The 12,466-nt window shown below is 43.7% G+C and overlaps 1 protein-coding gene across 5 annotated transcripts in view; it reads left to right on the top strand.

The window, feature by feature from the left end:
* Positions 1-12,466, top strand: part of gpam (glycerol-3-phosphate acyltransferase, mitochondrial) — a 34,020-nt gene that overhangs the window by 15,907 nt on the left and 5,647 nt on the right. For 4 of the 5 annotated variants that reach the window (XM_022242569.2, XM_022242574.2, XM_022242571.2 and 1 more), the window contains exons 5-20: positions 1,071-1,184; positions 1,668-1,711; positions 2,027-2,135; positions 6,238-6,334; positions 6,742-6,878; positions 7,298-7,394; positions 7,543-7,591; positions 7,859-7,939; positions 8,115-8,197; positions 8,734-8,847; positions 9,406-9,592; positions 9,938-10,008; positions 10,511-10,877; positions 11,147-11,292; positions 11,608-11,685; positions 11,996-12,127. In XM_022242569.2, coding sequence (XP_022098261.2) covers positions 1,071-1,184; positions 1,668-1,711; positions 2,027-2,135; positions 6,238-6,334; positions 6,742-6,878; positions 7,298-7,394; positions 7,543-7,591; positions 7,859-7,939; positions 8,115-8,197; positions 8,734-8,847; positions 9,406-9,592; positions 9,938-10,008; positions 10,511-10,877; positions 11,147-11,292; positions 11,608-11,685; positions 11,996-12,127 — 1,906 coding nt within the window. The remainder of the gene's footprint in view (positions 1-1,070; positions 1,185-1,667; positions 1,712-2,026; positions 2,136-6,237; positions 6,335-6,741; positions 6,879-7,297; positions 7,395-7,542; positions 7,592-7,858; positions 7,940-8,114; positions 8,198-8,733; positions 8,848-9,405; positions 9,593-9,937; positions 10,009-10,510; positions 10,878-11,146; positions 11,293-11,607; positions 11,686-11,995; positions 12,128-12,466) is intronic. The other variant, XM_087144896.1, reaches the window with a different exon arrangement.

Genomic DNA, 12,466 nt, shown 5'->3' on the forward strand with positions numbered 1-12,466 from the left:
TCACCCACCTGTACCAGCAACTTAGAGATTTATAGAGACATTTATTGCATGGCCACAGATAATCTTAGTCCATTCCATTTGTTTACACAGGCACATGTACTATAACAACATGTACACTGCCCAAAGGTTGAAAGTGTACCAAAAACTGCTGAAATTTTCTTTTTTTGAAATAAAACAAATATACATATCGTGTGGAGTTGAAAGTTGGTAAATTCAGTTTTCAAAAGAAGATAATTTATTAGCCCATATTGTCTAGTCAATTTACTGTCTCTGTCCAGGGGCAGTGCCCTGTACAAGACTGTGGGCCGGACATGCACACACTGCATTGAGCAAGATACATGTACCACACACACACAGTGACAGTGGAGTTTCCGTGCTTGCGGTTGGCCATGGTTTCAGTGCCTGCACTTGTGCATTTCCCCCCTTGTCCTTGCCCACTTGGCTGGGCATGTGGTAATACCCGTTTCCTATGTTGCAACACCCGGTCTCGGGGTCGTGACCTGGCTTAGTCAGGATGTAGTCAAACGCAAGCCCCAGGCCAGACCGCTGGACGCGGTGTGCTTGCAATTACTGCGCGTCGCCGGGCACATTGTGCTCCCATTTTGTAGGCTAATTTCTGGTCAATCTCTGATCAAGAAAATGACGGGCATAAGCTTAAGAATAGAGAGAGAAACACAAGGAGCTTCTTTCGAAGGTCTGGAAACTTTCTAATGTAATTCTGCATACACGCATACATACATGTGTATGTAGGATGGTGAAATGTAGACCCAGTTGAATAGTTACACGTATGTTGTTTAATTTAATAGCATGTAATTTTTTTGGGAGGGGGGGAGGGGAGAACTGTTGCTGTGGTACAGCTGGCATTTGCTTACATGTGCATGTAATATTAAAGTTTATTTAGTACATACATTGTACATATGCTAGTTTTTGTCTCACAGCTTGGTGGAATTGGCCGTACACACGTGTCTTTTCTGCCCCTGCTTTTCATGCTTTTTATTTCAAGTAATGAGACGTTAAAAAGGAGTCATTCTAAGGTCTGCTTTTATTTGTCGATTTGTCTCCACCCACAGGAGAGGCCTAATTGCCAGGTTCTTCCCACATATCTATATAGCGTATTCGGAAGGTGTTAACTACGCTTACCCTTCGGCTGGCAAGCTGGCCAAGGAGGTGCTAGCCAGCAGGAGGTACGTACGTGCCTTGATTTGGCCTCCAGCTGCTCTACGTATTTCATGTTCTGACACGGGTAAGCCGCTTAGGAATGCGGCAGCAGAGAGGATATCTGCTTGTGTTGAGTATGCATGTTGTATTTGTTCGTGTGTACTTGTTTGTCTTCTGGGGAGAGCAGTAACCCTTGTTTGTGTTGAAAGGGGGAGACATTGGTGCTTTGAGCATGGCATTCTTACTGGTACATAGAAGCTGAATAGAAGGGGAATTGACTCCATTCTGGCAAAATTTACCTCTCTTCCATGTCACCCCCGCACCAAGACTTGTGCCCGCACCTGTTGCAGCTGAAAATTGCTTGAATATTAACAGGTTTATAAACTGTCCATAAATGCAACCAACATCTGTGCTGTGGGCTATTCAGCCCTGTACAATTAGCAGTGAGAAAACTTGATTGCCACTATCCAAACTCTGAATGGTTCTTTTTGCTTGGCTTCTGGTTCCAGGGTGTCTGCGGCAATTCATAAAGGTGCAATATCAGATTCAGAAGGTAGGTTTATTACTACGCCAATGGTTTTTTTTTTTTTTTAGTTGTCAGAATGCATGTAGGCCATCCTATATTTGATCGGTCTGCAGCTTTAATCTAACCATAAAAAGGAATTTACTCGCACCTATACTTGTGTACTAATGGTTAAAGTTAAATATTTCATGGCATGTTTTATTTTGACGGAGTGTGAAAATGTGGCCACGATGTAAGTTGAAAAACCTCAAAAATGGAAGACAGATCTCTCTTTCGAGGGGATTTTGTTCGAGTTTCTTTGAAGTTGAATCAGTTTCCCTGCTCGTTTGATTTCGTGCGCTGCAGGCAGGGCGAAGGAGGAGTTTGAGTACAAGAAGGCATTACAGCGTCACGCCCACAGGGCGGGCAAGGCGCTTGAGAGTATGGCAGCGTCGTTGTCCAATGTGGTCTTGAGGTAAGCATACAGTAGGAGAAGGGGTTGATGGAGTTAAGATTATGCCAAGTGGAAAATTCTCACACGATTTCCGATGCAGGTATTTTGTATTGACTTTTGACATTGCGTCTTCCTGGAAGTAAGAAGGATGGTATTTATATGGTGGATGTTTATGTCGTAGGAGTGATTTATTTTTTTTCTTCATAATGAAGAGAATGTTAATTTCACTGTTCATGTATTAAAGTTTGAGTCAAGTGATTGCCTTTTCTACTGCAACTCTGCCTGTAGTAAGTTGTGAATCACATTTTGGTTTGTTTTGCATTGTCTTGTGGGGGGGGGGATTGTAGTGACAGGTATCTGATTTTCAGACCACGTCTTTCGTTTATCTTGTGTTTGTTTTCTGTCTGGAAACCGCAATTGTTTGCCCGGGCAGACGGTGTTTGCAGAAGGGGAGCAATGTTGTCTCATGAGCAGCGCATACAAAACAAACATTCATGTCTTTGTGAAAGTTAGTCTCTCCTGTCCACTGTCCACTCACAAGCTGGTACATTTTGTTGACTTGGTGATCAAGTTGTTTGCTTTTCATGTTGTGCACAAACACGACTGTGGACGTTGCAGAAGTTTGATGGCATCAACGTGAGCCTCATAAAATTAATGAGTCTCTGGCTTGGATGCCAATTTTACTCCTGTTTGTTTTGAAAGATTTTTCAGCCAGAGAACTCAATAGGGCAAGATCGTCGTCAACGTTTTGTTCCTCCAATTTTAAGGGACATAGTTTTGTTTGCTGCGAGTGCTTGTGCATTGCCCCAGTGACTGAGTGTTTAGGAGTCTGACGATTCACGTATCAGTAATTGTCATGTGACAATGTCATACTACAGAATCATGATACCGAAATCCATCTCATCGTATTTTAGCCGGGAATAAACTTCGATGAAAGACAAGACTGACTTTGACGATAGAAATTCAGATTTGTGCATTAGAAATCTTGTAGTTGGTAAACCATTTGAAACGGAAGTTCCTCCAAGAGTTGAAGTTGAGATCAGCAAACAGATGGAACCGAAGTTGCTGAACGTGCAGTGTCAGCAAATGGATTTTAACGGAAGGTGAACAGTTAATCAGTCTAACTTGTACGCTTAGACTTTGCAGAATACATTGCTTTCAAGATTGTCTTCAGACTGAGCTAGTTTGCTGTTCCAGCAGCAGCGCATGCACAAAATGAAGCACGCTAGAAGATACTCTGGTACAGTTGTATGCGCGGACAACGTCCGCCCTATCGGCGATTCATAGGCCAACTCACACGTGCTGAACATGTTCAAGATCGCTTTCCTTGGTCTTGAATGAACTTACATGTACATGTATCTTTTGAAATGTCAAACTAGCATATTGGAACAAATATCTCATTTCGGTTAGTCTGTGCAGCATACATATATCTGTATCAATAAGCCTACTTAATTCATAACATATGCTACGTATTTGCAGTTCCTCAGATGACAAAATGGGACAAAGTTAAAAACTACCGAGACATTCTCAGTAGCTTTTGTGGACATTTGAATCATACTTTTTCTAACATACTTTACAGATTACAGATACGCAATAATAATAAGATTTTTACTAAATTAAGCTGGGATTACGATTGATTTCACGTAATCCGCTTCAGTATCTTTTCAGGGCTGCCAGATAAGATCCCCGTTCAACATTAATACATGCACTTGAAAACACACTTGTTGATCTCAATGCCAGCGAGTTAGGTGAAATGGGGCAGGCCCTTGCCTGGGAATTACATACTGAATAGTTCAACAGCAGTTGATGTTTGCAGCTGGGTCTCTAGCTGTAGCGGTGAATCATTGAAGTGAACCAAGGATAGTTAAACTTTTCAGCCTGACAACAGGTTTTTGTGATTGGAATCCATATTACGGGGCCACATCAGCATCACTCAAACTGAACAGGGCACCTCATCGGCTAGCATTTGTTCACAGTGATTGTGAACTTAAACTTCAAACAAAAATTGTCATGATTTTAAAAACTACATGTATGTGCGGCAACTTCATTCAGTTTGAATCAAATGGGACTTCTGGTTGGTCAGTTTATCTCATAGTGTGAATCAAAGGCAGATCTTTTCTGGTAGTGCCCACACGTGTAGGGATGTTGGTGCACAGTGAGTTCCAACATAAGAGCGCAGATGTACCTGACTTCATAGAGGGTTTCCATGTATTCATCATGTAGGGCTGTTTCAGGTCGCTTAACTCGCCATAATGTAACCTGGACAGATGGCCATGTTTTGTCCATTCCTTGGGTGACTGAACTTCCTGTATCATTCCTCGCCAGTGTATTGAGCACTCAGTGCCATTATCCCCACAGTCAGTTTTACCCAACACAAGTGTTCGTTGCTGGTTCACCTTCAAGTTGGGGGAGAGGGGGGCTGTTGGCTAGACTGTCTGTAATTAATGACTGGTCAGATTTTCATCTAGTGTTGAAGGTCGGGGGGGTGTTTGGTATTCCCAGGGTAGTGCAACTTTATTATCCTGGATGGTTCACTGGCAATGACTGTTTCTGTTTGCACTTTGGCAGCAAACTGTGCGTGGTTACCGGTGGGTAGCAGTACATTGTTTTTTAGGCATTCAGACTTATTTGAGGGTTTTGAGTCTACTTCCAAACAAGGTCAATGTACCCAAGAGGTGTATATTTTTCTTTTGGATACAAACGTTCAGCTGAAAATCCATCCTGAAATCAATTACGACTTGTTGATGGCTAAGTTCCCACCTCCGAGATCGTACTTAGTACCATCGTTGACCACATTGTGTTACACAGGGATGAGACTTGCGCAGGTTTCTGAGAATTTCTGGATTTTTATTTAAAATGTGTTCAGGATACGTGTAGATAATTCTGTTTGGCATGGCTGGATGAAACTATAACTTACAAGGATTTATAGATCTCCAAACTGTCAAGAGAGGGAATGCAGGACTTGTGCTGATTGTGGTTTAGAGTGTGCATTCTTCTGTTCTTACTCGTGCTGGAATACAGTGGAATGCTACTGTTTGGGTACACAATGTGAAACCCTAAGGACTTGCACGGCTCCTACTGTTCTGTGTTCACGTACATGTACATACATGTACTTGCACCTGCTGACCGCGCAGTGAAGAGGGAGTGTTTTATCAAAGCTGTCAACTCTGAATGCGTGCTGTGGTCTTTGCGGACCCTCATCCCTACACATTGCATGTTTTTGGGGGGGGCATTTGGCCGTTCTTCAAATCTCACTCTTGTTTGTCACAGGATGACCCTAAAAAAACTAAACAAGGGGTGTGCACCTGGCCTTGCCCAGAGTTTACGTAATGCACCGCCTCTTCTGTGTTTACGTTTGAAATTACCTTGGATGTCTAGACCTAGTTATAGCAGTTCTGTGAAGTCTTACGTAATGTATGATGCAAAATTTGGATGTCTGTGCCTTTGTCTTCTGTTTCGTGTCTGTTTTATCGTTTTAAGGAAAATGAATAATCGTTAATCGGATCTGGAGTAATACCGGCCTTATGTAATAACAGCTTTGTGGTACATATTTGTGCCTGTGAAGGGATTGGGGTCATTATTCTCAGAACAGGTTCGCCGGGCGTAATTTTGAGAGAGAACTCGCCCATGTTACTCAGAAAAGTCACAGTATCTTATTGTTGTCATAGTAACAGTCTTTGTGCGAGATGCCCTTAAACTCTTTCTTTATCCCCAAAACCTCGCCCTTGAAATCCCTTTAGAAAAAGTCTTGTCTTCAGCTCTTTTGATAGTGCTTGGATTTCTCAGGTTAACTTCTAACCATGGGTTTTGCATAGACCAATGTTTATTAATAAATTTGTACACTGTACACATGGTGTTGTCCAAGAGTTTTCAAAATTCAAAAGCTTTTACTCAGCTCAGCTCTCAGCTCTTTTTACTCAGCTCACAGGAATTCAGGACCTCCTGTTCACTATTGCAGACATTTAAGAATGCTCAGAATGTGGCTGGAACGGAGGCCACCATACTCTCTTGTACTACGGTTGAGTGACTGCATGGTGTGCTGTAGCTTTTTGTTGTGTGGTATTGTTCAAGACTTCAAGTTTGTGGCCTTTATCACCATTGTTTGCTCCCTCTTCCTCGTCAGGTTAACGGGCTGGGTGCTCCTGAAGGTCCTCGGAATGATACTGCTGTGTGTGAACGTCCACCAAGGCCAGATGGAGATGCTGAAACGGGCCGCCAAGGTCAGGAGAAAATTCTGCTTTTCGTTTCGTATTCGTAAAGAAAGGTCCTGACGACAAAAAGTCACTTCTGTTGGTCGAGAACCCGCCGTGGTTGGTCTTAAACGGTTGATAAGACACCAGCTGGCTATGCACAATGTTGCTTATCATGCGCTATGCTAATTGTTAGAGGAGCATGCCATGTACATGTACATGGCTAGAGAGGTGCTTAAAAATCGGCGAACAAAATTATTCGAAATTTATAATTTGTGAAACTTGTTTTGACTTTGTGATGTGAAAGGTCTTGCAGCAAACTTTATGCAGTTTTTGTCATTTGAAAAGAAGATACCTCGTCTTACCACAAAAAGTCCAACATGGGAAAGAATTTTTTTCTCGTAACCGTAATGTGTGATTTGCCCGTATCTTTCTAGGAGGGGGTACCCCTGGTGATTATGCCAACTCACCGGAGTCACCTGGACTATGTCTTGATGTCATTCATCCTGTACATCTACGGCATCCAGGTGCCGTTTGTTGCGGCGGGAGACAACCTCAACATCCCCGTGTTTGGGTGAGCAGGAAACTTGGCATTGGTTTCTTCAAGTAGCCTGGATATATTGAGTGCAATAACAGAGCAAAAAAAATTGGCATGACTTGAAATTTCTACTAGTGTATTTTAAGTTGTGGTCGTTCAAAACTAGATCATAAGTATTAAACTGCCAGTAATTTTTTGCCTGCATAAATGTTGCAGTGGACTATTGGTGAGGTAGAGATTCATGTCTGTGTTATGTTCTGATATTTGAAACCATGTGTACTGAAAGTGTTAATAGAATTACACTGTTCTTTTAAGCTGACAGTGACTGTTGCGTTATTTTGTTAGCCTTTGTGATAGTTTCTCAAATTGATCAGGGATATGTCTCCTATTTTTATCATAACTCTTATTTTTCTTCTATCAAATAAATTCTCTAATCCTGTGTCTTTCCCTTTCAGATGGATTATGAAAAAGCTAGGAGGGTTCTTCATCAAACGAAAGTTGGATAAAGAGGTTGGCAAGAAGGATCATGTTTATCGGGCGGTTTTGCACACGGTAAGTACAGAAATGGTGGCAGAGGTGGGATAAGCATGTGTCATGTTGTCGTTTTGGGTAACAGTCAGGATCATTCTGTGCTCATCTTGCATTTTTGCCTGTGCTGCAAATAATTTCACTGGCTGCTGTCTTACTTTTTCCTCTCTAGTACATGGAGGAGGCCTTGAGATGTAATCAAAACATCGAATTTTTCATCGGTGAGTTTCGGCGTAACTTCAGTGGTGCCTGTGTCGTCATTTATTTTTGCTCAGGATTTGCATATTTGCATGGTTTCTGGCCCAAAACCCTGGTGATCTTCTTCCTATAGACTAGTATGTTGTAACGAATCATGCACTGTGAGTTGAAGTCACTAATTTCAAGTCCTTTCCACCGAAAAGGACAGGAAATTGGGTGGTTATCTATTTTATGTGGTTTGTCAGCAGAAGTATCAATTATTAAATAATGTAACCATGTCCATTTTCCAGAGGGAGGGAGGTCGCGAAGTGGCAAAGCCCTGGCCCCCAAGGGAGGTCTGTTATCCGTGATTGTGGACGCTTATTATGACGGTGAGTTTTTCATGATTTGGCAACATTTTGTAAGCTACCGTTACTAGCTAGTTGAAGCAGCGTCACTTCTTTGAGTCTACATTTTCCCTCCTTTTATAAGATGTGATCTGCAGAATGCACAGACCATTTTACTTGTCTTACTCTGCTTCTAGCCGCTCTGTTTTTGGCCTCTCAGGTGTCATCTCGGACGCTTTTTTGGTTCCCGCCTCGGTGGGCTACGACAAGATTCTCGACGGAAACTTCACTAACGAGCAATTGGTAGGTTTCGAGTCCGCCGTTCATCTCATCCCCAAATGCCACAGATTTGTTGTACATTTATGTGTTTTTTTCCCCAAGGCGTAATCAACCTACATGCAGCCCTTAGATTTGGTGCCGTATTTTCCATGGATGGGGCACAGTAATGCGATCAACGTTTTAAAATGCAGAGTTGAACTTGTTCCAAATTCAATTTATGGTCATTTTTGGCTGAATGTTAGTACCTTGTTGAACTTGCCATCCATAAAATCTTACAGGCTATGTAGAAAGAAATTACATGCCGGAACTCAATAAAACAGCAGTATTCACTAAGCTCAATCCTATAAACAGATTTTTTTTGTTGCATCATGCTTTATGTAGCTGTTATTCTTGGAATTGTCAGGAAAACGAAATCGCTGTAAGTTTTGGGTTATCCCGCAAGGTAGAGAATTCTGAATTTCATCAGCAAGGAAGTGGAGTCCACTCCATGGAGGGGCTGGCCCGTCTTTGCTTAAACATCAGTGAGGGAATCACATTTTCAATTCTCTTCTGCCTCTCAGGGACGGCCCAAAAGGAGAGAGACCTTTGTTGGAGCGCTGAGAGGCATCTGGAAAGTCTTTTCTTCCAAGTTTGGCCAAGTCAGGGTGGACTTTGCGGAACCATTTTCACTGAAGGTATGCCCTCCCCACCCGTCTTATTTCTGTAGATCCTGTGTCGCAGCATACGTGTCTTGTGAAGGTTACGCTCCATGAATGTACGTCGATTTCAGATTATTTTGAAATCTGTGGTCTTTTCACACATTGTACATGGAATGACATTCTGTCGTGTGACTTCAGCATTAGAGATCCAAGTGACTTATGCCTTGACATTAAGTTGATATTACACACTGTACTACTTAAAACTTGTTACTAAAGTGTTCCAGTAAGACGGCAACCACCTGACCACCAGCAAAATGATGTGTCAGTCATTTGGCAAGAGGAGCCTAGCGCAGAATTTTTGACACAAAGTGAAGTGTCGCAAAGGAGAAGAGAACAAGTACCAGTACCTGGAGATCAAGAGACATGTGATTTCACAAATCAAACTTAAACGGAAAATGGGGTGGATAAAGACCCCTTCCTAAATGTAACGGAGGAGATCACATCTTGACCTAGATTAGACGTGAACCCAGATTCTCCCCCCTCCCCCCCGGAAAAAGGTCTTCCATGCAATACCCCTGCCTGTTGTTATTTCAGGAGTATCTGGAGACAGCCCAGATGCCCTCCCCTTACACCAGTGACCTCTCCGCCCACAGCACCAACCGTCCCCACCCCCATCCTGTGCTGAAAAAGACGGTCAGTGATCACTCGCTCTACGGCACGGACGTGGTGGTGGAGGACCAGCGGCAGCTGATCAGGGGGCTGGCCGAGCACATTGTCTACGGTCAGTTCGAGCTTCACATCAAAGAGGAGTGACCACTTTGACAAATTAACTTGGATGAGGCCACTCCGTAACAAATTAACTTGGATGAGGCCACTCCGTGTGTTATTCATTGCACCGTTTTCCATTTTTATCTCAAGGCATCTGTTGCCATGTTTACTTGCCTACCATGTTGCCACATAATTTGAATTGCTTTGTCATGATTGTTTCATCAAATTCGCCCAAAATTGTGTCCTCTGTTATCACAGAAATTGTATTAACACTAAAAGGGCAGACCAGTTGTTTTTTTCTAATTATTTATTCTTTGAATCTAAACTTTACAGTCCTTGTGGATTCTTTATACCATAGATGCAGTCAGAGTCAACAGTATTATGAGCACTAACCTGGTGTCCTTTCTCCTCATGACGAAGCACAGACAAGTAAGAATTGTCCTCATTTTGCTTAAGTTCTCCACCTTCCCAAGACCTCGATAGTGGACGAGACTACATCTCCAAACCCTTTAAGCTGAGTTATTGATTAAAAAAAGTGGTTTGTTGGTGTGGGTGTGTGTCTCCCCATGGTATCAGTGAAGAGCGCCCTCTACAGGTCAGGATTAAGACAACAACTCCCTCGCCACTTGTCTTTCAGAACCTGTCATTCATCGTTGTCGCAGAGCTGTTAACCATTGCATCAAACATCGCAGCCGCAGGGTTCTGAAAAAACGGCTCTAAATACAACTCTGGAGATGTTAAATGAACAGTAGGAATTGCAGTGTCGTGTGACACGAAAGCCGTATATACAGCTTTGGCGAAAACATAAGAGCAATTGGTGAAGACATGTATGGAAATCCAGTTATTGATGTTTTTGTCTGCTCCCCTTTTTTTGTTCTTCCCCCTCCCTGTCCCCCTCCCTGTCCTCTCCCCTATCCCTTCCCTACCCAAGGGTGTGGAGTTTGGCGAACTGGTGCGAGAAGCAGAGTGGATGAAGGGGGAGATCACCGGGCGGGGCAGAGACGTGGGCTTCTCGGGCGAGATGCAGACAGTGGTGCGACACGCCTTGGCCCTGCTTGGCCCAGACCTGGTCACCACCCAGCCCCGCAAACTGCACCCGGATGTGGTCAGTGAGACGGAGAGCAGCCAGGAGGGCAAGAGGAAGGCCACGCCGTCGAAGGCGGCGGAGGGAGGGGTGGAGAAAGGGGAGGCAGCGGCGGCACGCATGGTGGTGCCCAACATGGAGCTGCCCGAGGTCTTTGTGCTGAGTTACTACAGCAACTCGGTCATTTCGGTCTTCCTGCTGGAGTCGGTGATCGGTGAGTTGAGTTATATGGTCATGAGTGTTTAACCTTGAGGTGTTTGATTGTTGATGTTTCAGTGAAAGCCTCATCGTAAGTCAAATCACCACTCTGGCCAAAAGTAGCAGAGGTATAATGATAACGAGGCACCTTTGGTGCACATCATATGAATAGCCTGCAACTTTGACTTGTGTGGGATTTGTTGGGATTCCAACGCTGGCTTTGTGTGAACGTGTGGATGGCGTCATAACCCGAGTCCTGATGGGTCGTTCTCTTGCCCTTCACAGCAAACGCAGTGATAGCAGTAGCCAATCAGGAGATGCACACACTGAGCCCCGGCCAGCGCAACAAGGTCACCCTGTCCAAGGAAAAGGTCATGAGCAAAGCGTTGGAGCTGTGCGACCTGCTACAGTTTGAGTTCATCTTTGTGCCCGTAAGGAACGAGCTTCCCTAGAATCAAGGGAGAAAATGAAGTTACTTTGCAAGATTAGCACTTGGATCTGGAACCCGAACTTCCCAAAACATTTTTCTTCACAAAAAATGGGGAGACTGGAGTTGAGCATTACCCTTGAAGGATCATGAAGCCCAATTTAATGTAGAAGTTGCTGTTTTATATGTAACTGTATCTCTGGACCGACTTTGCCAGCGTTTAAAGTACTTGGATATGGCTCACTGTCCTTTATTTAAAACTTCTGATCCAAGTAGAATCAATTTCTCAACGTTTGTTTTGGGGTTTTTCTGTTTGCAGCCTTGCGGTTGTTTGGTCACTGCCTTATCTGATGCTTTAGACAAGCTGATCGTCAGTGAGATCATCCTGTCAGAACAGGTGAGGAGAAGTTTTGTCAAAACCTTTGGTCAGAAGTAACAAGTGCAGCATTCTTGAGGGTAATCGCACTATTTCTTGGATGGTTGTCAGTGGGCTGTCATTAACCATACGGGAAATGCAAGGACGGGCAACTTTTTACTCAATGACAGATGCATCCGAAATAAGGAGGGTCCTCAGTGTTACAAGTGGGAGAGAATCCGCCAGATTTGACCTTGCGAAGCCTTACTTGCACGGTACACAATTTACTCCCCCCCCCAACTCCAGAACTGGAACAGATTTATGGCTAAAATTTTATTGTCCGCTTGGTCAGCAGGACGTAGGGAAGGGCAGTGGAAGCCAGGACAGCAGGTGGGCAAGGCGGGTGGCGGCGTCAACCGCTTTCAGCCTTGATGACGATGACGAAGATGACTATGGCATCTGCACCAAGGAGGAGCAGATCACGGTAAGATGGGTCCTCTGAAGAGGGCCCTCTTGTGACTTGAATCTGCAGGCAGCAGGCAAGAATCTGTTAGCTTCAGCGCACCTCTTTTAAGAAAAACTGTGCCACCTGTATTCATTGCTTATTGCATGGTTTTTTACCAAATCAGGCCGTTATCAAAGCAGTTTGGTGAATTGTTTATCAGATCGTAAATTCGGCCCACACCTTTTTTATGTAGAGCCTTGTAAACGTGCAAGATAAGCTGCCTTTTTGGGGTGAATATAACCATGGAAAAAACCTGATAATAATGAAAACTAGTTCTCAAATTTGCAGAAAGCCAGATCAAAATCATTTGCATCCATG

This window comes from Acanthaster planci, linkage group LG13 (assembly GCF_054643075.1).
Source record: "Acanthaster planci isolate LZ-2023a linkage group LG13, COTS_SCS, whole genome shotgun sequence".
Classification (NCBI taxonomy): domain Eukaryota; kingdom Metazoa; phylum Echinodermata; class Asteroidea; order Valvatida; family Acanthasteridae; genus Acanthaster; species Acanthaster planci.